The sequence below is a fragment of the Typopeltis vanoorti genome, chromosome 24 (genome assembly GCF_054136105.1).
Source record: "Typopeltis vanoorti isolate ZY-2024b chromosome 24, IOZ_Tvanoo_1.0, whole genome shotgun sequence".
NCBI lineage: Eukaryota > Metazoa > Arthropoda > Arachnida > Uropygi > Thelyphonidae > Typopeltis > Typopeltis vanoorti.
The window spans coordinates 85,604,611-85,628,396 of NC_143572.1; the positions used below are offsets into that span (position 1 = coordinate 85,604,611).

Below are 23,786 nucleotides of genomic sequence, written 5' to 3' on the forward strand. Positions count from 1 at the left end.
GTCTCGGATCCGTTGTCAGACACAGAGAGAATTTTTTTTATATTGATCCCATACATAAGAGGTTGAAGAACCTCTTGTATATGGAATCATCAGTGCCATGTTTGAGGGTGTGAGGAGCCATAAATGTTTATTGACTTTTTTTTTTTTTTTTTGAAGAGTTGTAAGTTGTAGTTGTTTGGAAAGACCTCTTGTGGTAGGTTGTTCCAGATGGAATAAAAGAGGAAGAAGAAAAGCAGGTTAGGTGTGTTTGCATTTACACAGTAAAGGGGTGCTGGACAGCTGCTCTTGTATTAATCTGCTCCTGTAGAATATCTTAACCACGCTACCGGCTAAGACGTATATATACGTCCAAGTTACCATAGATGCGAAGTGCATATTAAAATGGTAATACCATTGATATTACATTGAAATATATGATGGATACGAAGCGTATGATGATGCATATTTGATCCATAATGGCCGGTGGTTATTCTGCTCCTGTAGAACAGACAGAGCTGAAAGATAGAGGTTGAAGTAAATCTGTAGGAGAGAGAGAGAGAGAGATAGTCTATGAACCAAATTGCTCTCTCTGAATAGCACCCCAAATATGTGAGCAGTATTCTAAACCTGGCGGGATTTGGGATTTGTACATAGTTAAGAGTTGGCTGTGTGTAAAACAGCATCTCGAGCAAAACAGAATGTCTAATTTTTTAGATGCTAAGGAACTATTCGTGTGATGTGTTTGTGCCAGAGGAGACTAGAGGTGAATGTTAGTCCAAGCATAGAGAATCTGATCTTATTTGGTTATTTGTGTGTTATTGAGGGAAAGAGAATGAGAGCTTTCTTTTGCAAGAGCAGAGACAAGCTGAGTTTTGGTGAAAATGAACACGACCTACTAAATAACTTAAGGAATTCACAACGTATACTGGAATATAAATTAAAATAAACTTTAATATATACTTCCTATATTTTGGCAACATCACATTGCCATCTTCATGGGAACATAAGATTAAGGCACGTGCACACAGGCACCAAAAACTCATTTGCTGTTTTTAGTAACTGCGTGCATGTGTCTTAATCTTATGTTCCCATGAAGATGGAAGTGATGCTGCCAAAATATAGAAAGTATATATTAAAGTTTATTTTAATTTATGTTCCAGTATACGTTGTAAATTCCTTAAGTTATTTAGTAATCATATGCAACCAACGTATAAGCCTTTCTACGAAAATGAACATGACCAGATTGTCCGTACCACACTGAAGAATAATATATAGGTCAGTGTTTAAAGCATTAGTTCTAGATGATCAGTGCATGGTTTTTCAAATAGCAGGATGAATGGAACATACTACTGTCAGTAGTATGCTCCATTCATCCTCCATTTGAATGAGTGTAGGTCATTTATGGAAGTCAGAAAGAGGATAGGACAGAGACCTGAGGTACTTTTGCATTGCTGGTGAAGCTCAAAGAGATGGAGCCATCAACCATGACACACAGTAAATGACCAGGGAGGGAGTTGGTAACCTAATTACAGATGGTGGTAGGTAGAGCAAAGGATAGTAGTTTATTTAATAGGCCTCGATGCCACACATGATCAAAAGCTCTGAAAATGTCAAAAGCAATAGCACAAGTTTCTCTGAACCTTTCCACTGCAAATATCCAGTGACTGCTGATGTAAGCTAAAACGCTGGCTGTGGATCTTGAATGGTGTAATCCATACTCATGGTCGCTAATTAACTGGTGGCCCTCAAAGTAGTAGAGGTGATGACAATTGCTGGTTAGTTTGACGGTAGACTTTTATCAACCTTTTTTGGAATAGGATAGATATGAGACTTAATTACATGCATTGGAATTAAGTACCAAATACCAGATAGGCATGATAAATTATAGAGAAGAGCAGATTGGTGTTAGCTCTGGAGAATAATGTTTGAGAAATCGAGAGATGCCACTAGGAGGTTTTTTAGTATTCAAGTTATTTAGTAATTTTCTGATGCCTTTGTCAAAAAAACACAAGAGACATACAGTCCTCAAACACACGCACACACACACACACATACACAATCTATCAATAATTGTCTGGACACTTTAGCAATTTACAATTGATAACAGCAAGCAAACCCTAATATCAGGTATGTCCACTTTTGGTTTTGATCACTTCCTGAGCCCTTTGAGGGAGGCTTTCCACCAATGTACAGCAGACATCAGGTGGAACTTTTCTCCATTCCTCCAGCAAAGCAGCATTGAGAATGTGCTGCTCTGGACCTAAAATTGTCACTTCAATTTGTCCCACAGGTGTTCGATAGGGTTGAGATCAGGACTCTGCACAGGCCAGGGCAGTCATTTAACGCCCATCTTTTCACACAATTTTCCATAACAGCTGCAGCTATGTGGCACAGGGAATTGTCTTGATAGTATCACGGGTCTGTTCTCTCAGTTATGTTAAGCTTGTTAAGCCTGTTAAAACAAGAGTAGCAGCTTCCCCAACAACCCTTTACAGTACAACTGGAAACCCATCAAACCTGCTTCTCATCTTCCTCATTTATTATTATTATTATTATTTCACACCTCCAGGGAGTCCAAAGACTCATCAACAACTCTCAATCCACCACAACTACACAAATGACTATAACTAAACCAACACCATCTACTGCTGACCACCACCACCACTACTACTAGTATTTCCACATACAATCACAAACATCCATGCCCATGGAAGGGTTTGAACCCACAGTCTTTTGGCTGGAGATTCCATCTACCTCAGTCCTCTGGAGACCGGCCTTCCCCAAGATGTGTTTCCCAACAATTTAAACCTACAGTTCTTTAAGAAGAATCTCAACAGGTTTTTTCTTTCTCAACTCTTATCGGCACCTCACACACAGCACTGAGTTATGAAACATTCCAGGTTTGTTAATAACATAAAAACTCCACAGTGTAGGCAGCACCTGATTATCCAGGATATCAAGGTTCTGAGCTGCCTTCATGGAACCATGGACAACAACCAGTGGTCCCGCTCCAAACCAGCTGAATGCACCCCACACCATTACTCCACCACCAAACTTTACTGTTGGTACAACACACAGTGGTAACAAGCGATCAACAGGCTGCCTCCACTCCCTGTCAATCAGACTGGAAACAGATGAACCTTGACTCATTGCTCCAGAGTACCATTTTTTCACTGGTCATTTGTCCAGTTCATACCCTCTTTGCACCAGGCCAGACGAGCTACCTTGTTTGTTGTTGTGATGTTCAGCTTGTGTGCTGCTGCTGCTGCTCCATGGAAATCCAGTAAATGGAGTTCTCTTCATACAGTATTAACACTTACCATGGTGTTACTGGTACTCTGGAAATCATCACAGATAGTCTGTGCCGATTGTAGTCTGTTTTTGCATGCCACCTATCTTAACACTCTCCTGTCCCTGTCAGTCATTTTTAGGGGCTGCCCTGGGTGTTTTCCTACACTAGTGATGCCAGAACGTCTCCATTTTTTGATCACATCACCAACCATTAATTTTGGATGCTCCAGTTGAGTGGCAATGCCACGTACAGACATGCCAATGTAACAGCCCATGTTGACACCTCTCTCAAAGGCATTGAGTTCACATCGTGTTGCAAAACCACCTGTATTCAACTGCTATGATGAAATACTACTTCCTACTATCTGTACACCAGTTTTTATGTTATTAACAAACCTGGAATGTTTCATAACTCAGTGCTGTGTGTGTGAGGTGTAGATAACAGTTGAGAAAGAATACACCTATTGAGATCATTCTTAAACAGCTGTAGGTTTAAATTGTTGGGAAACACATCCTGGGTAAGGCTGGTCCAGAGGACAGAGGTAGATGGAATAAATGAGGAAGACGAGAAGCAGGGTTGATGGGTTGTTGTACTGTAAAGGGATGTTGGACAGTCTTGTTTTAACAGGCTTAACAGATAGATGTTTACCAATTCAGTGGAGCAGTGACCATGGAAGTACCTGTAGAAGCGACACAGAGCTAAAACACTGCATCTGTGAAATAGAGGCTGAAGTGAGCCTGTGAGGGAAGGATCTATGAGCTGAATCGTTCAAAGAATTTTTATGGAGATTTCAGGTGCATCGCTCCCCAAAATGTGTGAACAGTATTCTACAGATGGGCAGATTTGGGATTTGTATAGGATTAATAGTTGTGTGGGTGTAAAATAACTTCTTGAGAAAAGATGCCTAGTCTTTTAGAAGCTGAGGAAGTTACTGATGTGTTTGTGTCAAGGGCAGTTGGAGTTAAATGTCAGTCCAAGGAGAGATAGTTCATCCTCTCTGGTGATGTCTGTATTACTGAGGAATGAAAGGTGAGCTGAGATCTCTTTTGCAAGAAAAAAGGCAAGACTGTGTTTTGACATCACTGAAGGTCAGTAGGCTATCCTTCCCCAACTGTAGGATGGTATGGAGTGTTTATGGCACTGGTTCCAGATGATATTGATGTAAGGCTATCTGGGAACTACATGGTTTGTCAGAGGGTTAGGGTGAATGAAGAGTGCTATTTATCAGTAAAGTTATCACTGCAAATCCTATATAGGATTTGTAGTGATATCTTTGAAGTGAGAGAATGGAGCCCTGAGGTGCTCCTGAATTGGTGGCAAAGCTCAAAGAGAGGGTGCCATTCACCATAACATGCAGTGAACAACCAAAGAGGAAAAGGAAGCTGTTGCCTTTATGAAGTCCAGATCTTCTGATTTAGATTTACTGATGACTGATTTGCATTTGTTGCATGATTTGATATAAGTATGGTATGGAGCTGGAATTTGCAATGCAAGCCACTCGCAGTGCGCTGAGTTTTGCTTCTTCCACTACTCTTACATTTTCCGTTGAACCAAAGCTTGGAAAGCACACAAAGTTTCTGGGTAGAATGGGGGATGAAGGTCTTCATGCTGGTTAGGATAATTTCTTCAGGAGCCAGAAGTTCCAGAGGTCATCCTATTTGGTGCCCAAATTTGAAGTGCCAGAGGATGCGAGGTTGGGTTGGGGTGACTTTAGGAAGGGCATTCTGAGAGAGGAGACTTCTATGAGACTGTGGTCCGAGCATCCCTTCACACCGAGTTGCCAAGAGGGGAAGTATAACTGGTTCAAAAGAGATCCAGAATATTGGTGAGTGAATAGGGCTATCAGAAATTCATGTAGGAAGGTGAACAATCTGCATTAGGTCATTGCTCATGGCAAAAATTTCCACCTCATATCCAGTTAGGTCAGTGGAGTTGGAAAAGGGGAACCAATTGATTACGGATGTTGAGGTCACCTAGGAAGATGACTTCACTATTTGGATGGATTGATTGCAGGTGGTCGAGTTTCATGAAGAAGAATATGAAATGGTCTGAGTAATTATCAGCATTGTAGCAGAGGAATATGACTAGATGGACCAAGGAAACCTTGAGGCAGAGGCAGTCAAAAGGGGATTCTAAATTAGGCACTCTCCGGCATGAAATGTCTGATCATCTCACCAAGCCACAGATTCTTGTGGAGAAAGGAATTGTGAAGTGTGTAATTTGGACATTTGGAGGTAGACAGCAGTGAATGTAGATGCTATTTGGATTTCTGCAGAGAAAGAATACAGAGAAAGTCAGAAAGCAAAATAATGTGTAATTCGAATGCGGTTTCATTTATTTAGATTTACAGTTGAAGCAACTCAGGCTATGAGGCCATTTGAATGTGGTGTGAAGGTTATAGTTTATTAATACTTTTGCTATCTTTTCAGATGTACCTCAGATATAAGGAATAGCAATAGTGGTGTTTTGTTCTTATGTATTTGGAAAAGGGGAAGTGGTAGGTCCATGTAGTATTTTATATTTTTTGTGGGAGCTGTAGCCATTAATCAAGAAAGTATGGAGAAAATATTTCAGTTCTGTGGAAAGATCTGCATCATTAGAAACAAACAGCTTTAGCTATTTGTGCATAAGTATTTTTGGAATTGCATACTGCTGAGCTGGATGATGATGTGATAGAAAAAGATATTGAGTCATTTCTGTTATTATTTCTAAAGTCACAGTCACAGGAAACTGTGACTTAGCCTACTATGGACAGACAGGAAGATCTGTCAATATCCACCTTGGAGAAAATAACTACATTTACTACCATTATTATGATAGGTTAGAACTGTCAAGACCATGCTTTGAGCATCCCTTCACACAGTATTAGATGGAAGAAAACCAAAGTGATATAAAGAAGTCATTACAGGTTAGAAAGACTATTTTTAAAGTAAGCAATGGCTATGAAGCATTCTCCTAATTTTTACACACAGCTATGCAGGTGGCATTAACCAGCCAAAAATTAGGGAGACTCATTTTAAGATTAATTCCTATTTAACTGTAATATTTCCTTTACTCAACATTAAAGGATGCCAAAGTAAGACTTTTGATCTTTTGTCTGCTACAATTTGATTTGTTTCATTTATTTGTCACATGTAAAACATGTTGTTTTGTCCTAAGGATGCTAGTTTAAAATCCAGTGAAATATAAGCCAGTGTTAGATACTGAATGGAGAACTTCTTGACAAGTTATTCATTCAGGATCTAACATGTAAGCTTTACAAAATAACAAAGAAATTTGCATAATACCTGCTTACCAGTAGAAGATGAGAAACACCTAAATTATTGTATGTGAAAGTTTATATCAGAATGTGTAATATATTGGAATTTATTTATTGTAAAACGGAAAGCTAAAAATCAAGAATAATGTCAGATTAGAATTTCATGTAAAGGAATGATGGCTTAATTTATGTATTACTAAGCTATCATAAAATCGTAAGTCGCTAGGTAAGAAATGACTAATAGGATCAACGGTCACGTCTAAGCCGCAAGTACCTGTCATAACACCGAAGGCTGTAGCTTACGGGGAAGGCTGACGTAAGCGCTTTTCTTCAAAAAACAACACCTAATAGCAAGGGGATCAACCTAAGGGCGATGTAAACTATGGATTGTGTGAAAAACAATACAGAAAACAGGGTGTTGAGAAAGAATATTTAAGGCAATAGGCACCAAGCTCAGGGCTTTTTTTCCTGTTTTCTTCGGAGATCGAGCACTCTCGACGAGTGATCGGAGATAGGACAAGCCGAGGGTGCTATGTCGACGACAGCTGGCCATATTCATGACCTGCACTGAGAAGTATTCCGCGGAGATCCATATGAGAATCAACAGCTCATGCAGAATGGTGCCAAACGCTGAACGACCCACCCGAGTGAGCAGAGAAGGCTCGTAGCAACAGGTGTTTCTTGATTTGTGTCCGGTAAGCAGAGAACGGAACAACTCAGTCACAAGACGAAGGATGACCCGAGCAACACGTGGCAGCTAATAGACCTTCGGAGGGACTTAATAAAGTAAAGATTCTTTTGTTTTATATCTTGAGATTGTTTGAAGGTAGAATTTGTGTCTTGATAAAGCAAGACTGAGGATATTTTAGAGAACTATGATAGGATAGAGTAATTAATACAGCCAATTCTATTAGACAAAGAATTGTATATCATAAATCTCTAATGTGTATATGATTGTAATAGTGAAAACCCTTTGTTAATTGAGTAAACTTAACTAAGAGAGAAATGATTTGAGATATATCTATTTAAAGTAAATATGAATGAAGGAACTTGACTTGAGTGTAACATTGTTTAAATTATCCATTGTATTACATGATTTTGCATGTCAGTTTATGTGAGCAGGTCAGATTAGTATTGAACAGTCTGTATAGATAAGCATAAGACATTAACTTAGCTAGAAATTCAGAAGTTTTGATAACTTGATACAAGATTTAATGTACCTGTCTTTCAGTATTAATAAACATGTTTTGTTATTTGAATCTGAGTCTTGCCTGAATTCGAGGTGTCAACCTACCACTTATAAAATTCTAACCAAATAGCAGGAAGGAGTTTAGAAAATTATACAATAGAAATTAGATCTTAAGTCACGACTGCAAAGAACCGAGATCTATATACTCATGTGTGAATTTAGGTTAACATATATGCCAAAAACCTAGGAATATTTTCCTGAGCCTGAATTATATTCTTGCTAAAGGAAGCTGGCTGGAGCAGTTAAAATATAAATTTGCCAGTTTCTGAAGAGGAAATATCCCTAGGGATCAACCCAGCTTATATATGGTAGCTAAGATATAAGACAGAGAGGTGGAGAACAATATATATAACAAATAACGATAAGTAAAAATGTTACACCAGCTAACAAATATCCTTTTATAAATTATTTTTGTGGTATTGTAATAATGTTAAAATAAATTATGAATAATGCTGCATTAAGGATAATTAAAGAAAAGCAGCTGATACCATAACAGGCTTTCTGCAAAATAATGTGATGATTTCAAACTCTGTGAAGCCACACAAATGACGTGGCAGAATTTGTTAGAAAGATGAGAAATGTAAAATATCACAAATGTTATCCAACAGCAGCACCCATTATCAAATCAAGTCTGTTTATATGCATTTTTTTATATATAGAAGTAGAACTAAACATGAAATGAAAAAATAATAACACAAATTTAGTTAATCAATGTAGCATGCAGTATTTATGTTGACATGCATGAACAGTGACATAAGCAACAGTTACATAAGCTATGCCATGCATTAAACTGAGCAGGCTAAGAAATCTGGTCTTTGAAGTAGATATTCTCCAAAAACTGATCACAGTAAGAAATAGAAAAGAACTATTAACTGTTTGACTGTTCCCCATTTTATCAGCTCTAACATGAACCTTTAACCTTTTGATATGGCATAAACATATGCGATTTGCAATTTCTTCAATAGTATGAAAAAAGCAATGCTGTTTCTTTATCTGTTTCTTTTGGATACAATCAATCCAGCCAAAAAGCAAATTTAAATGTGCATATTATTACATAATGAGTAGAATAAAATAACTAACATTTCAGTCTGGTTGTAATAATTGAAAGCTGTAAAAATCCTGTTTTCATTAGGTTTACCTCCTTTCTTGTTTTTTCTAGAAGTTTGGTCCAACAAAATAAATCAACAAGAGTGAAATTATGCAAACCAAAAAAGCAAACTAATTATTAGCATTTTTTTAAAATTTAAACAATACCTCCATGACAGTGCAACTTAAAATCATTGTTTTTTTTTAAAAAATATTTTTCACTCAAACAGACCAATTTAAAGTGATTTATAGTTTAAAAAAAATGCTGTGCAATATATTTTACCTTTAGAGATTGCCTTCTTGTTACATAGTTTTCTGAGTTTAGAAGATGCTGATAATGACTAAATACTTTGTCATAATTGTTCTCTAAAAATTCTGCACACAAAATCTTATGACGAGTGAGCAGTTCCTGAAAAAAAAAAAATTCTAATGTTAATGAAATATTTAATAAGTAACAAAAAAATATCTAACTCCTGATCCCAGATACAGTTTTTCTGGAATTAGTCGTTAGAATGAAGTCTTCATCTTTTAGGTTATGGAGAAGTGCAATGCCAAGCTATATGTGAGTGTGTATACAATGCACAAACACTGAAGATGAGACAACCAAAACTTGTTTCTAATTGTTGTATTGGCTATTTATATTATAAATCAATTGTCTGGGAATTATTTCAACTTATTCCAAAGAAGGAAAACTTGATTTCTTCAGAATAAGTGATAACTGCTCCCAAACAACAACAATATCAACCAAGAAATAATTCCAACTATGATGCTCCTCAAACAACAAACCCATTCGAGGGTCAGTTAACTGACCATTAATTAGCATGCAAATAGACTACTGAAATAGCATTATGTAACCATATATTGTTAACCATAGCTTCAGTCTAGGGCACCAGAAATACCACTTAAATCTACTGGTTACAAAAATATGTTACTCAAATTGTGGTAAAAGGTATGTGTGTGTTTACATATAAAGTGTAAAATCTGGTATGTCACTCTTTAATTTTGCCACTAGTTCACTGGTTTCTCCTTCCTCCATTAGCATGTTACACGCTGCTTCTGTTCCACTTGCCTACTAACCAGTTACTAGTTTTCCATGACAAGGCTGAAGAACTTGTTCACTCTACCATCTATCAAAGTACACTGCAGCTGAATTTGAGAGGAATTCTCATCTCATCTCATCTTCCTTATACCCTCTTTTACCTTGCGGTGTCGAGGGTCCCTTGATCATCGGACCTCACTCCGTTTACAGGATAAGGTGGTCAGCCTTATGCCCCGGTGTATCCTATGGCCTGTAATGTTGAGTTCTCAAGGCCAGTTTGCCTGCTTTGCGGGATGAAAAACCCCAGAATAAACTGGAGAAAAAACCCTGCTGTCCACGCCCAAGACTGGCTAACTTGGCTATGACTGAGGAAGATCCTTCAGCTCCTCACGTCACCGACGGGAATCGAACCTAGGCCACTCCTTCCCCAGGCATATGGGTGCGAAGCGCATAGCCACTAGGCTAACCGCGCGGACCTTTTTGAGAGGAATTTTGTAAACAAATGCTTCTTCCAATTTTTTTGCATGCATCTCATATAATGGATGAGTTTCTTCTTATTTGAATATGTGAAGAAGACTCACTAAAGGAGACTGATTTCATTAACGACATCAGCAGCAGTAATTGACACAAATTCTTTACACTGCATGTCATTTTGATACTGTTTTTCTACTGGGCATATAAGTTCTGGAGGTCATATATAGCTTATTGAATTTAGTTTTATAATAGGCTGTATTAATAAGACATTTCAGGTATTCAAACATTTTGGAAAGGCTACGATATGTTTCTCAGATGATTTCTAACCAAGAAAATTTTTGTAAAAATTGAAGACCCATGAAACCTAAATGTCCCAACTTTTTTTAAAAAAAAAAAAAAGCCTTATAAACCTTGTAGTAATTTAGAGTTTCAGTCAACAATCCCAGGATATTTTTTACACATTACAGAATGAAACTTCATCTTTGTAATGCAACCACTTGAATGCCTCGAGCCATTGCCTTAAATGTATATCATCATTATTTTTAGCTGATGACACAACAGAACTCTTTTCTTCACCTTAGTTTTGCACTTCACCAAAGGGTTTATTTTAGAAAGAATGCTGAAGAAAAAAAAAAGAACTTAGTATGGATAAATTAAATGTACCAAGAAATTATATACTTGGTTTAATCCTTTATCCAAGTGTAAGCGAACAAAGTTTGAACCTGAAGTATTTTCAGGACTGGGGCAACTTGCATATAGAAGCTGATGACTTCACATCACTTGCCTAAATATCCCATAATGCATATCATTACAGATATAAATAATACTATACATTATGGGAAGGGTCACTACCAAGACCGGTTTTGACCTTTATTGAGGTCTCATCAGCAGGACCCAGAGGTGATACTAAGTCCTTATCCTTATAAGGACTGGCTTAAAGGGGCGAAGCAAGAATGCTTTTTATATTCCCCGTTATCTGTAGAGGACAGTGTAGGGATAAGGTGTTATTCAGCTATTAAAGCTCTGATCATGGCAGGAAGGTAACAGCAATAGCCGAGCCTCAGTTAGAACTTCATTGGTTACAGCACTGCTATCCATTACCCTCCAAGATACTAAGGTTGAAGTAATGCCGAAGTCATAACTTCTTATACGAGTAGTCAAAAGGTGTCACTCCTTATTATTAAAACACTATGGATTAGAGATAGTTGTTGGAAGTTTTTCAATTTGGTTCTACTATAAATTAAAGATACAAAAATTATATAATCCATTGTCCAAGTGTAAGCAAAACAAGGCTTGCACCTGAAGTATTTTCAGGACTGTGGCAACTTGTATATAGAAGCTGATGACTTCACATCACTTTCCTTAGTGATTATGACTTTGGCATTACTTCAACCTTAGCATCACCTCTGGTCTGGCTCCCACATGAGATCCTAATAAAGGTTGAAACCAGTCTGGGTAGTGACCCTTCTCATAATGCATAGCATTATACATACCTGTAAGGGTATGTGCTTTGCATTATAGGATACTAAGGCAAGTGATGTGAAGTCATCAGCTTCTATATATGAGTTGCCCTAGTCCTGAAAATACCTCAGGCACGAACTTTGTTCGCTTACACTTGGATAAAGGATTAAACCAAATACAGTGGTATCTCGCTAATCCAAACTAATAAAAACCATGCTCGTTCGGATTAGCGAATTTTCCCCCAAGAGACAATAACTAGCATTTAAGACAAAAATAATCAGATTCTAATGGTACAACAATTTAATTCTGTAAATAAATGAGGTAACTGATAGAAAAAAAGCTACTGTACTGTTAATGTAAAACTTAAAAAATAATACAGTACACAAGTTTATTTTAGTAATAAATTTAGTTTGTATATACCTGTATTGTTGAGGATTCTGATTTAATAAAATTGCATAGTTAAGTACATAACTTAATTTGTGTAAAAAATATCACTTTCTTGTTCACAACACAAAAAAAGTTTTTTTTTATTTCTTTGTAAAAAAAATCACTTATTTTCTTTTGCTGAAAAAAAACTAAACTTTTTTCGCATGCTTCTTCTCGGAGCAGCATTAGAAATAAAATTTTGTGTAATGGCGTATCATTCTGCTTAGCCCATTCTATACACATATTAAAACTGTCAACTGCTTCTTCATGTTTTACTTTATTTTATCTGAGTTCTTTATTGTCATCATCATCTTCAAATTCACTTTCGGTTCTACCTGTAATCCATTCTGTAATATCTGTTCGTGAAATTTCAACATCTGGATTTATATTTTTAACCAAATTATGCACGTTTTGAAATTCCTCTTTTTGTGGAAAGTTTATTTTTCATTTGGTTAGACTATAATAAATTTAGTTTAATCCTTTATCCAAGTGTGAGCAAACAAAGTTTGCACCTAAAAGTATCTTCAGGACTGGGGTAAGGTAGTACAACACCGGTGCAAAGGTGGAGCAAGTTATCATCACTCCAATCTCAGTATCTCCCATAATGCACAACACATCTCCTTGTGGATATGTATAATGTTATGCATTAAGGGGAAGGCCACTACCCAGACTAGTTTCGACCTTTACTGAAGTCTCTTCAGTGGGAGCCAAGCCCAGACGTGGAGATACCAGACAGAAGCAATGGCAGGTCATCTTTACCTATAGGAGTTGCCAAACGGTGTGCCACCTTTTTATTAAATTACTCTGGATTTAGAGAAAGATGTTGAAAGTTTATTTTTCACTTGGTTAGACTATAATAAATTTAGTTTAATCCTTTATCCAAGTGTGAGCAAACAAAGTTTGCACCTGAAAGTATCTTCAGGACTGGGGTAAGGTAGTACAACACCGGGCAACTCGTTGATGAGACCTCATTAAAGATCGAAACTAGTCTGGGTAGTGGTCCTCCCCTTAATGCATAACATCATACATATCCACAAGGAGATGTGTTGTGCATTATGAGAGATACCGAGATAGGAGTGATGTTAGCTTGTTCCACCTTTGCAATGAGTTACCCGGTGTTATACCACCTTACCCCAGTCCTGAAGATACTTTTAGGTGCAAACTTTGTCTGCTCACACTTGGATAAAGGATTAAACTAAATTTATTATAGTCTAACCAAGTGAAAAATAAACTTTCAACATCTTTCTCTAAATGCAGAGTAAGTTAATAAAAAGGTGGCACACTGTTTAGCAACTCCTATAAGTAGAGATGACCTTGCTAATGCTGCTGCCTGGTATTTCCACTTGGGCCTGGCTCTCACTGAAGAGACCTCAATAAAGGTCAAAACTAGTCTGGGTAGTGGTCCTCCCCTTAATGCATAACATCATACATATCCACAAGGAGATGTGTTGTGCATTATGAGAGATACCGAGATAGGAGTGATGTTAGCTTGTTCCACCTTTGCAACGAGTTGCCCGGTGTTGTACTACCTTACCCCAGTCCTGAAGATACTTTCAGGCGTAAACTTTGTTTGCTCACATTTGGATAAAGGATTAAACTAAATTTATTATAGTCTAACCAAGTGAAAAATGAACTTTCAATATCTTTCTCTAAATCCAGAGTAATTTAATAAAAAGGTGGCACACTGTTTGGCAACTCCTATAGGTAAAGATGACCTGCCATTGCTTCTGCCTGGTATCTCCATGTCTGGGCCTGGCTCCCACTGAAGAGACCTCAATAAAGGTTGAAACTAGTCTGGATAGTGGCCCTTCCCTTAATGCATAACATTATACATATCCATAAGGAGATGTGTTTTGCATTATGGGAGATACTGAGATAGGACTGATGTTAGCTTGCTCCACCTTTGCAACAAGTTGCCCGGTGTTGTACTACCTTACCCCAGTCCTGAAGATACTTTCAGGTGCAAACTTTGTTTGCTCACACTTGGATAAAGGATTAAACTAAATTTATTATCCTCTTTTTGTGTATCACCGTAGTAATACTGTATTGTGATAATAATAAAATAAATAATAATAATAGTTAAAATAATAATTATTAAATAAAAATAATAGTACACAAAATAATAATACATAATAAATAAAGCTTTTTTTTTTCTCTTTCAAACCATAATTTGGATAACTGGAGGGTTCGGACTAAAGAGGTTTGGATTAACGAGATACCACTGTATATAATTTCTTGGTATCTCTAAATTAAAAAAAAATATATTTGCATAATAAAAAAGTTATTTACTGAGGTATACATGTTATTCTATAGCTACATATTGAACATGTTACAACTCTGGTTCCAGATGGAATATTACTGATCTACTATTTTATTCAAATAAATATATATTAAACATGAAAAAGATGGAACAGGGAATCCAATTAATGAAAGAACTTGAGCACTCTGCAAGAAACAAAGATGGTCAAGATGATGCAGCTCCTCTTCTTCATACTACAGTTCACTGGTTAATTAAGATTCCATGGAAATTTCAGCACAAGTGAACGAAAAAATTGATTGATATAAAAGATTGGCGACGTTTTGTTGGAAGGTTTGTGTAAAGAAGGCTCTCTTTCAGAAAAAAATGTTTATCACTAATTAATTGCAAATAAGTATGTGTTTATGTGTAACAGTTGCAGTAAAAGTTCCACACTTGTTTAAGTTTGTTTACAAAATTGTTAAACTTAGCACACTAACAACATGGCAATGAAAAGCAAATCATTGCGTAGGTCTGTGCGAAACAGAAATAAAGCAGACAGTATGGATTTCTCATAAATGGTATGGTGCCGTGAATGTAAATATGTATACGTGGGATGATGTCATGAATATTATGTAGAGGCTGAATAAGAGAAAAGAATGAGCGTGGGTATATAAGAAATGCAATATTGTGATGGACCAAGAGGATTGAATCAAATATGAATTTAAACAATTTTAAATAGGAGCAGGGAACATGGCATCAACTAACATGGCAGATGAAGATTGAGCAATTGTCGAGAATGTGTGTGTGGAAATAATAGCGCAGAAAAAAGTTCAATTGACGATAAAGTGGGAAATAAATATACAATGTTAAAAAACAGTGAAATTAACAATAAAGAGAACAAGTCGTTGAAAACAGAGTGCAGTTAACAGTAAGGCGGAGCGCAGCACTGACAGAGAACAAGTGTGTGTGTGTGACGGGCAATAAAATAGCAAGAGCAAATGATAGTGGAAAAAAGGTCACATGATTTGAAAGCTGAGTTGGCGATGATGAGGCAGACACAGAGTGAAATGAAGAGAATTGGAGATATGTATGGAAGAGTGAAGAAGACAAAAACAAATGATGTTGGTATGAAAATGGTAATTAAAGACCTGTGCGTCGTGTTGTATGATGATTCGATTATTAGAGGTGTGGTAAAGGAAAAGATGCATAAGTTTTGTTTTCTTAGAGTTAAAATGAATAGAGTCATCGAAGTGTTGGATATGAGGACTAAGTGAGCAAAGGAGTTGGTAGTGGTAGTAGGAACAAATGACTTGACTGGGAACAAGAAGAATGTAAGATTGGATATCAGGAGGTTGTTGAGAAGAATAAAATATAATGACTAAATTTAACACATGTGAACCACAGTAGAACAATACTAGGAATGACACAAAGGATAGGGCACGTATGTACAATGGAATCCAAATTGCGTGCAGTGGCATGTTGCGACCTGAACTTAAATTAAATTAAAATGAAATTACAATTAAGTTATTTTTACACAATTTCCCATACTTTAGGAATGACAAGAACATCATTGCAGTTTAGATTTGATCTGTGAAGATATGTGTAGGAGTTTTGTCTTTTCCCAGTGGATCTTGTGGTTTGGTTTTAAGCTCCGTGTTGAGCAAGGCCTGATCTTTGCGGTTTAATTAAGTAGATATGGTCCTGATGTTCCGAAATGCGTTTAAAAACTGATCTGCCTGTCTGTCCATAATAAGAGAATTTACAGGAGCATGGAACCTTGTATACACCAGGTAGTAGCATAGGTGAAAGTTTATCTTTGAGCGAAGGTAACAAGTTGTGGATCTGGTTGATGGGTTTGTAGGTGGCAGCAAGATTGTATTTCTTCATAATTTTTGAGAGCCGTGCGGAGATGCCTTTGATATAAGGTATGGGAATCCTATGGGCTTGTTCTTGTCTAGGTTGATGTGTGGAGAAGTTGCTGATGATTTTTTGAGTTGTTTTGAGATTGTATCCATTTAGAGTGGCTGTGTTTTTGATTATTTCCAATTCTTGTTTTAGAGAATCCTCGGAGGAACAAAATCAGTGTGCACTCATTACCAATGATTTAATGATGCCAAATTTTTGAGAGGGATGGTGAATGTAGCGACCAGAAAATGTCGGCTTGCGATAGACAGAGGTGGAGATGGAACCATCTTCTTTTCTTTGGATGTGTAAATCCAGAAAGGGGACTGTGGGGATTCTTTTTCTAATGTAAATTTGATGTGTGGATGAAGGAGGTTGATTTTATCTAAAAACTGAAGTAGCTCTTGTTCAGAATGACTCCAGACTGCAAAGATATCATCGACATATCGAAGCCAGAGTTTTGGTTTGGGTTTAAACGCAAGAATGTTTTCTTCAAGATGTTCTATAAACAGGTCTGACAAGTTGGGTGACAAGGGGTCCCCATTGCTGTTCCTCTTGCTTGTAGATTTTTCCTTTCCATGTGAAGTAACCGGAAGTGATAACAAATTTGAAAAGTTCAACAATATCCAATGGAAATTTTTGATTTAACAGGTCTACAGTTTCTTTATGGAGGATATTGGTGAAGACAGAGACGATGTCGAAGATAATTAGCATGTTAGTTTTCAGCAGTTGAAAGTCTTTTATTTTGGCGTGAAATTCTGTGGAGTTTTTTATTGAAGAGGTTGAATGGCCTATGTGGGGACGGAGAAGGTTGGATAAGAATTTTGATAACTTGTAAGTCGGGCTGCTAATTGAATCAACGACAGGTCTGAGTGGGACGTTGTTCTTGTGAAGCTTGGGTAAGCCGTATATTCTAGGAGGTCTAGCATGGTATGTCTTGAGTTTTTTTGAAGTCTCTTCATCTAACGACTTTGTTTCATCGAGTAACTTCTTCAGTTTCATCAGCTATCTTTTTGTAGGATCATAGTCAAGTTTTGCATAAGTATTTTGGTCTCGGAGTAATAGATAATTAGCAGCCCATCTTACAAGTTATCAAAATTCTTATCCAACCTTCTCTGTCCCCACATAGGCCATTCAACCTTGTCAATAAAAAATTCCACAGAATTTCACGCCAAAATAAAAGACTTTCAACTGCTGAAAACTGACATGCTAATTAGCTTCGACATCGTCTCTCTCTTCACCAATATCCCCCATAAAGAAACTGTAGACCTGTTAAATCAAAAATTTCCATCGGATATTGTTGAACTTTTCAAATTTGTTATCACTTCCGGTTACTTCACATGGAAAGGAAAAACCTACAAGCAAGAGGAGAAAACAGCAATGGGGACCCCTTGTCACCCAACTTGGCAGACCTGTTTATAGAATATCTTGAAGAAAACATTCTTGCGTTTAAACCCAAACCAAAATTCTGGCTTCGATATGTCGATATCTTCGCAGTCTGGAGTCATTCCGAACAAGAGCTACTTTAGTTTTTAGATAAAATCAACCTTCTTCATCCACGCATTAAATTTACATTAGAAAAAGAATCCCCTTTCTGGATTTACACATCCAAAGAAAAGAAGATGGTTCCATCTCCACCTCTGTCTATTGCAGGCAGACATTTTCAAGTCGCTACATTCACCATACTTCTGCTCACCATCCCTCTCAAAAAATTGGCATCATTAAATCATTGGTAACCAGAACACACAGATTTTGCTCCTCCGAGGATTCTCTACAACAAGAATTGGAAATATGTTGTTTATTATTTTAACGGTATAATAGAACACAGAAACTAAGTAAATAATTAATTTATTAACTTGATGCTGATATTTCGCTGGTATTATAACCAGCATCTTCAGAGCACAAAAACACTGTTTGTCACAATACGCGAGACTAAAACAACATGGTGTACTTAAACAAAATTGTAGCAGCAACACAAAGACTACAGTCCTGATTTTGGCGCCCTCTATCTGAAAAAAAAAAAAAAAAAAAGCTATCATATGTTACTAGAGTCCTAGAAAAGTGCTAGTTTTTTCTTAATATGACTGTCTCCCAGATCTTCGGCAAGTTAATACAGCCATATTTGTTGAGATTTGGAGTGTGTTTTAGGGCTTCTGTCGCCTCTAAGAACAATGTCTCTGATTTATACGGGTTTGTGTGTAGTACTTTTGTGTTTTTCCAGTTGATCCTGTGTGCAGGGGTATCCGGAGCATGGTCTGCTAGGCCCGACTTCCCATAATGATAATTCCGGACGTATCTGTTATGTTCGCTGATGTGGATGTTCACAGTTCTTCCTGTTTGACCGTAGTAGGCTTGATTACATGAGCAGGATACTTGGTAGACTCCTGGATGTGATAAAGGAGGAATGCTGTCCTTGGGGTGAGCGGATGAGGGTAGCTAATTTGCTACATGGTCTGAATGTAGTGTGTAGTTTATGTTTATTGAGAATTCTTAAGATCTTTTCTCACCTCTTTAAGAAGGCTAACCTGTTTAGTTGCCGTGCCAATTTCACGCAAGACATGACAATATGGTAAGTGGAAGTTGAAATTGGCGCGGCAACTAAACAGGTTAGCCTTCTTAAAGAGGTGCCGAGACACCAAATTAATACCAAACTGTTTTAAAATCAAAAACAAGTTACACTTGGCCAAAGCCCAATGCATCTATAAACGAGCAAGTATAGCGCTTTTACGTGAACAGATTAATGCCACTCGTCTGGAATTAGCAAAATCAAATTCAACCATCAACGCATTACGAGAATCACTGCATAATATTCTAAATACGGAACTTTGGCAGATCCCAGATAACATCACCGCCGCAACGGCAAAAAAGAATTAGACAGAGTCAAAAACCGGCACCAAAATAAGTTTGAAAATCTCCAACAACGGAACACCATACAACGACTGCAATTACAACAAGACCTCGTCGTCGTGAATCTATCATCACTCACCTTAAGCAAAGAAGCCACGAGTGCTTTAAGTTGAGGGCACAATTTTGCCATAACTTCCAAACAAGTTCCGAAAGCCGAAATAATGGCGTCCATCGAACGAGGAATATACGACCTGCCTCCAACAATAGCTAACAACATACGTTTAGATGTGGCCAACATCCTAATCAAGTCCAAGCCTCCCAAAAATAATATCCCACATAAGGAATTCATTGCTATAAAAGAGCTACACAACAACAGCCAGATTACCATAACAAAAGCAGACAAAGGAAATGCAACCGTGGTGATGGACACAACTGAACATGAAAACAAAATGCACACACTATTACAAGATCAGTCAACATACAAAATTATAGATCGCAATCCCACCAACACAGAAAAGAATAAGGCACGGAAATTATTGAAAAAAGTCACTTCCTGGCCCAAAGACACAGTTAACAAACTCAAGCCCTTCCATGTTAAAACACCGAGGATCTATGGAGCACCAAAAATTCACAAGCAAGGCACACCCCTACGCCCAATTGTGGACAGTATAAATAGTTCCACATACAAACTGGCTAGACATTTAGCGAAGCTATTAGCCACTCTCACAAACAATTCTCCCTCCTTTGTCAAAAATTCAGCACACCTAAAAAGCATCTTACAACACCTTACCCTAAAAAGCTCGGACTTAATAGTAAGCTTTGACATCACTTCACTATTCACAAATGTACCACTAATAGAAACCCTCAATCTACTGAAGTCACACTCCCCCCCCCCCTGATATATTTGAACTATTCAAATTCACAATACATGCAGGATATTTCACATGGAAAGGGAAAATATACAAACAAATAGATGGGACAGCCATGCCCCCCCCCCAGCCAACTTTTACATAGAACACCTGGAAAAACAAGCAATCAATACAGCCACTCTCAAACCAACACTTTGGCTACGCTATATTGACGATGTGCTTGCTATTTGGCCACATGGCCCAGAGACATTGAAAACATTCTTAGCACATTTAAATAGCCAACATCCAAAAATCCACTTTACTATGGAACTGGAATCCAACAACTGTCTGCCCTTCCTGGATACACTTGTCACACGTCTCCCAGATGGTTCCTTATCATTTTCAGTTTTTAGAAAACCCACACATACAGGTAGATACTTACACAAACAATCACACCATCATCCTTCTCAACAATATGGCATATTAAAAATGCTAACCCATAGAGCGAGAGCAATCTGTTCCAATGACAAGGCTCTTACTGCTGAACTGACTCACTAACGCCACACCTTCTTGGCCAACGGCTACAATCCACATAAAATAAACAAAATACTAAATACTCTTAAGAAACCCCTCCACCAATCCACCACAGAGAACTACAACAAAACTGTCACCATCCCTTACATTAAAGGCACATCCGAAAAGATCTCAAGAATTCTCAATAAACATAAACTACGCACTACATTCAGACCATGTAGCAAATTAGCTACCCTCATCTGCTCACCCAAGGACAGCATTCCTCCTTTATCACATCCAGGAGTCTACCAAGTACCCTGCTCATGTAATCAAGCCTACTACGGTCAAACAGGAAGAACTGTGAACATCCGCATCAGCGAACATAAAAGATACGTCCAGAATTATCATTATGGGAAGTCAGGCCTAGCAGACCATGCTCCGGATACCCCTGCACACAGGATCAACTGGAAAAACACAAAAGTACTACACACAAACCCGTATAAATCAGAGACATTGTTCTTAGAGGCGACAGAAGCCCTAAAACACACTCCAAATCTCAACAAATATGGCTGTATTAACTTGCCGAAGATCTGGGAGACAGTCATATTAAGAAAAAACTAGCACTTTTCTAGGACTCTAGTAATATGTGATAGCTCTGTTATTTTTTTTTTTTCAGATAGAGGGCGCCAAATTCAGGACTCTAGTCTTTGTGTTGCTGCTACAATTTTGTTTAAGTACACCATGTTGTTATAGTCTCGCGTATTGTGACAAACAGTGTTTTTGTGCTCTGAAGATGCTGATTATAACACCAGCGAAATATCAGCAATAAGTTAATAAATTAATTATTTACTTAGTTTCTGTGTTCTAATATATACCGTTAAAATAATAAACAACATGTTCGACGAACACATAAGACTGTCCACACGTTTAAGAATTGGAAATAATCAAAAACACAGCCACTCTAAATGGATACAATCTCAAAACATGATCAGCAACTTCTCCACACACATCAACCTAGATAAGAACAAGCCCATAGGATTCCCATACCTTATATCAAAGGCATCTCCACACGGCTCTCAAAAATTATGAAGAAATACAATCTTGCTGCACCTACAAACCCATCAACCAGATCCATAACTTGTTACCTTCGCCCGAAGACAAACTTTCACCTGTGCTACTACCTGGTGTATACGAGGTTCCAATGCTCCTGTAAACTCTCTTATTATGGACAGACAGGCAGATCAGTTTTTAAATGCATTTCAGAACATCAGGACCATATCTGCCTCATTAAACTGCAAAGATCAGGCCTCGCTCAACACGGAGTTTAAAACCCAAACCACAAGATCCACTGGGAAAAGACAAAACTCCTACACATATCTTCATATAAATATGATCGCTTATATAAAGAAAGTGCTGAAGCCCTACTTCACAGACCAAATCTAAACTGCAATGATGTTCTTGCCATCCCTAAAGTATGGGAAATTGTCATACAAAATTGTGTTAAAATAACTTAATTGTAATTTAATTTTAATTTAATTTAAGTTCAGGTCGAAACGCGCCACTGCATGCAATTTGGATTCCATTGTACGTACGAGCCCTATCCTTTGTATCATTCCTAGTATTGTTCTACTGTACTGATGATGTCCTAAGATACCTATGACGAAATATTTACATAATAAAAAACCTACTACTATGGTTCACGTGTATTAAATTTAGTCATGGTTTCTCTATATAATTAAGATAAAATATAATAGTGTGATAGGAAAGGTAGTCAGTGTGTTGCCCAGGTATGACAGTGATGAGATGAAGCAGACAGCAAGAATTATGAATGATATGTTAGCTGAAAAGTTGATGTCCCACACAATGAAAATCCTAGAAAGGGTTCTTGATGGAAAACTGAGGAAGGAGGTGGAGATTGCAAAGGAGCAATTTGGCTTCGTGCCTGTTGATTGACAACAGATGCTATCTTTAGATTACAGCAGATAGAAAAGTTTCTAGAGAAACAATAGTAGCTACATCTGGTGTTTATTGATCTGGAGAAAGCATACGATAGTGTGCCAAGGCAAGAAGTCTGGAGGTATCTGAGGGAGAAGAAGGTATCGGAGAAATAAGTCAGGTTGGTGTAGGAGATGTACAGAAATGTGAAGACAAGAGTTCAGACCTGCCTGGGAGAGACAAAAAGTTTTCAAGTGACAGGTGGCTTGCATCAAGGGTCATTAAGTCCATTTCTGTTTAATATTGTGATGGAGGAGGTACGATATTAAACATTGTCCAAGGAAGATGTGCCTTGGACAAGGTTGTATGCAGATGACATCATGCTGTGTGTGCAGAATCAAGAGAAGAAGTGGTAGCTAAACTGGAAAGATGGAGGAAAGTTCTGGAAGAAAGAGGTATGAGACTGAGCAGAAGTAAGACTCAAGACTCACTTGCTCAAGTTTTATAACAAGGTGACGGCTGAACTGGATAAGGGAAATGGGTTTACAGTGATACTGCTGGACCTGGCAAAAGCGTTAGACAGGATACCACATGGAATTCTAATCTGTAAACTACAACATATGGGAATGGATATAGGGTTGGTGAGATGGATAGGTGGGTGGTTGAAGGAGAGATATCAAAGAGTAGTTTATTCAGTAGTAGAGTCCAAAAGACGGCCTGTGACTAGTGGTGTGCCGCAGAGTTCTGTTCTTGGACCGCTGCTGTTTAATCTGTTCATTAATGATATAGGGAAAGATCTAAGTGGAACAGTTCATTTGTTCGCTGATGATGCAAAGTTGGGTAGGGCGATAGTGAATGCAGAAGATGTCAAAGTCTTGCAGGATGACTCAGATAGATTGGAGTTCTGGGCTAAGGAGAATGGATGTCAATTTAATGTGACAAAATGTAAGGTTATGCATTTTGGGGTGAAAAGATTGGCAGCAGTATACCACATTGGTGGAACTGTACTCCAAGAGATTGATGAGGCCAGGGACTTGGGAGTGTTGGTGGATAAGGAGATGAAGTTTAGGGGGCACATTGAAAAAGTAGCTAAATCAGCTCATCAACTCACTTGGTTGTTGAAAAATACCTTGACGAGCAGAGACAAGCAAGTTATTGTACCTCTGTACCGAGCCCTAATAAGACCTCATCTCAACTACTGTGCCCAGATTTGGTCACCTCGGTTCCGTCTTGATGG

General features: G+C 37.7%; 1 protein-coding gene across 2 annotated transcripts in view; it reads right to left on the reverse strand.

The window, feature by feature from the left end:
• The window catches only part of Mo25 (calcium binding protein Mo25), a 322,108-nt gene that overhangs the window by 64,447 nt on the left and 233,875 nt on the right, over nucleotides 1-23,786 (reverse strand). For both annotated transcript variants that reach the window (XM_090413554.1, XM_090413553.1), the window contains exon 6: nucleotides 9,149-9,274. In XM_090413554.1, coding sequence (XP_090269680.1) covers nucleotides 9,149-9,274 — 126 coding nt within the window. The remainder of the gene's footprint in view (nucleotides 1-9,148; nucleotides 9,275-23,786) is intronic.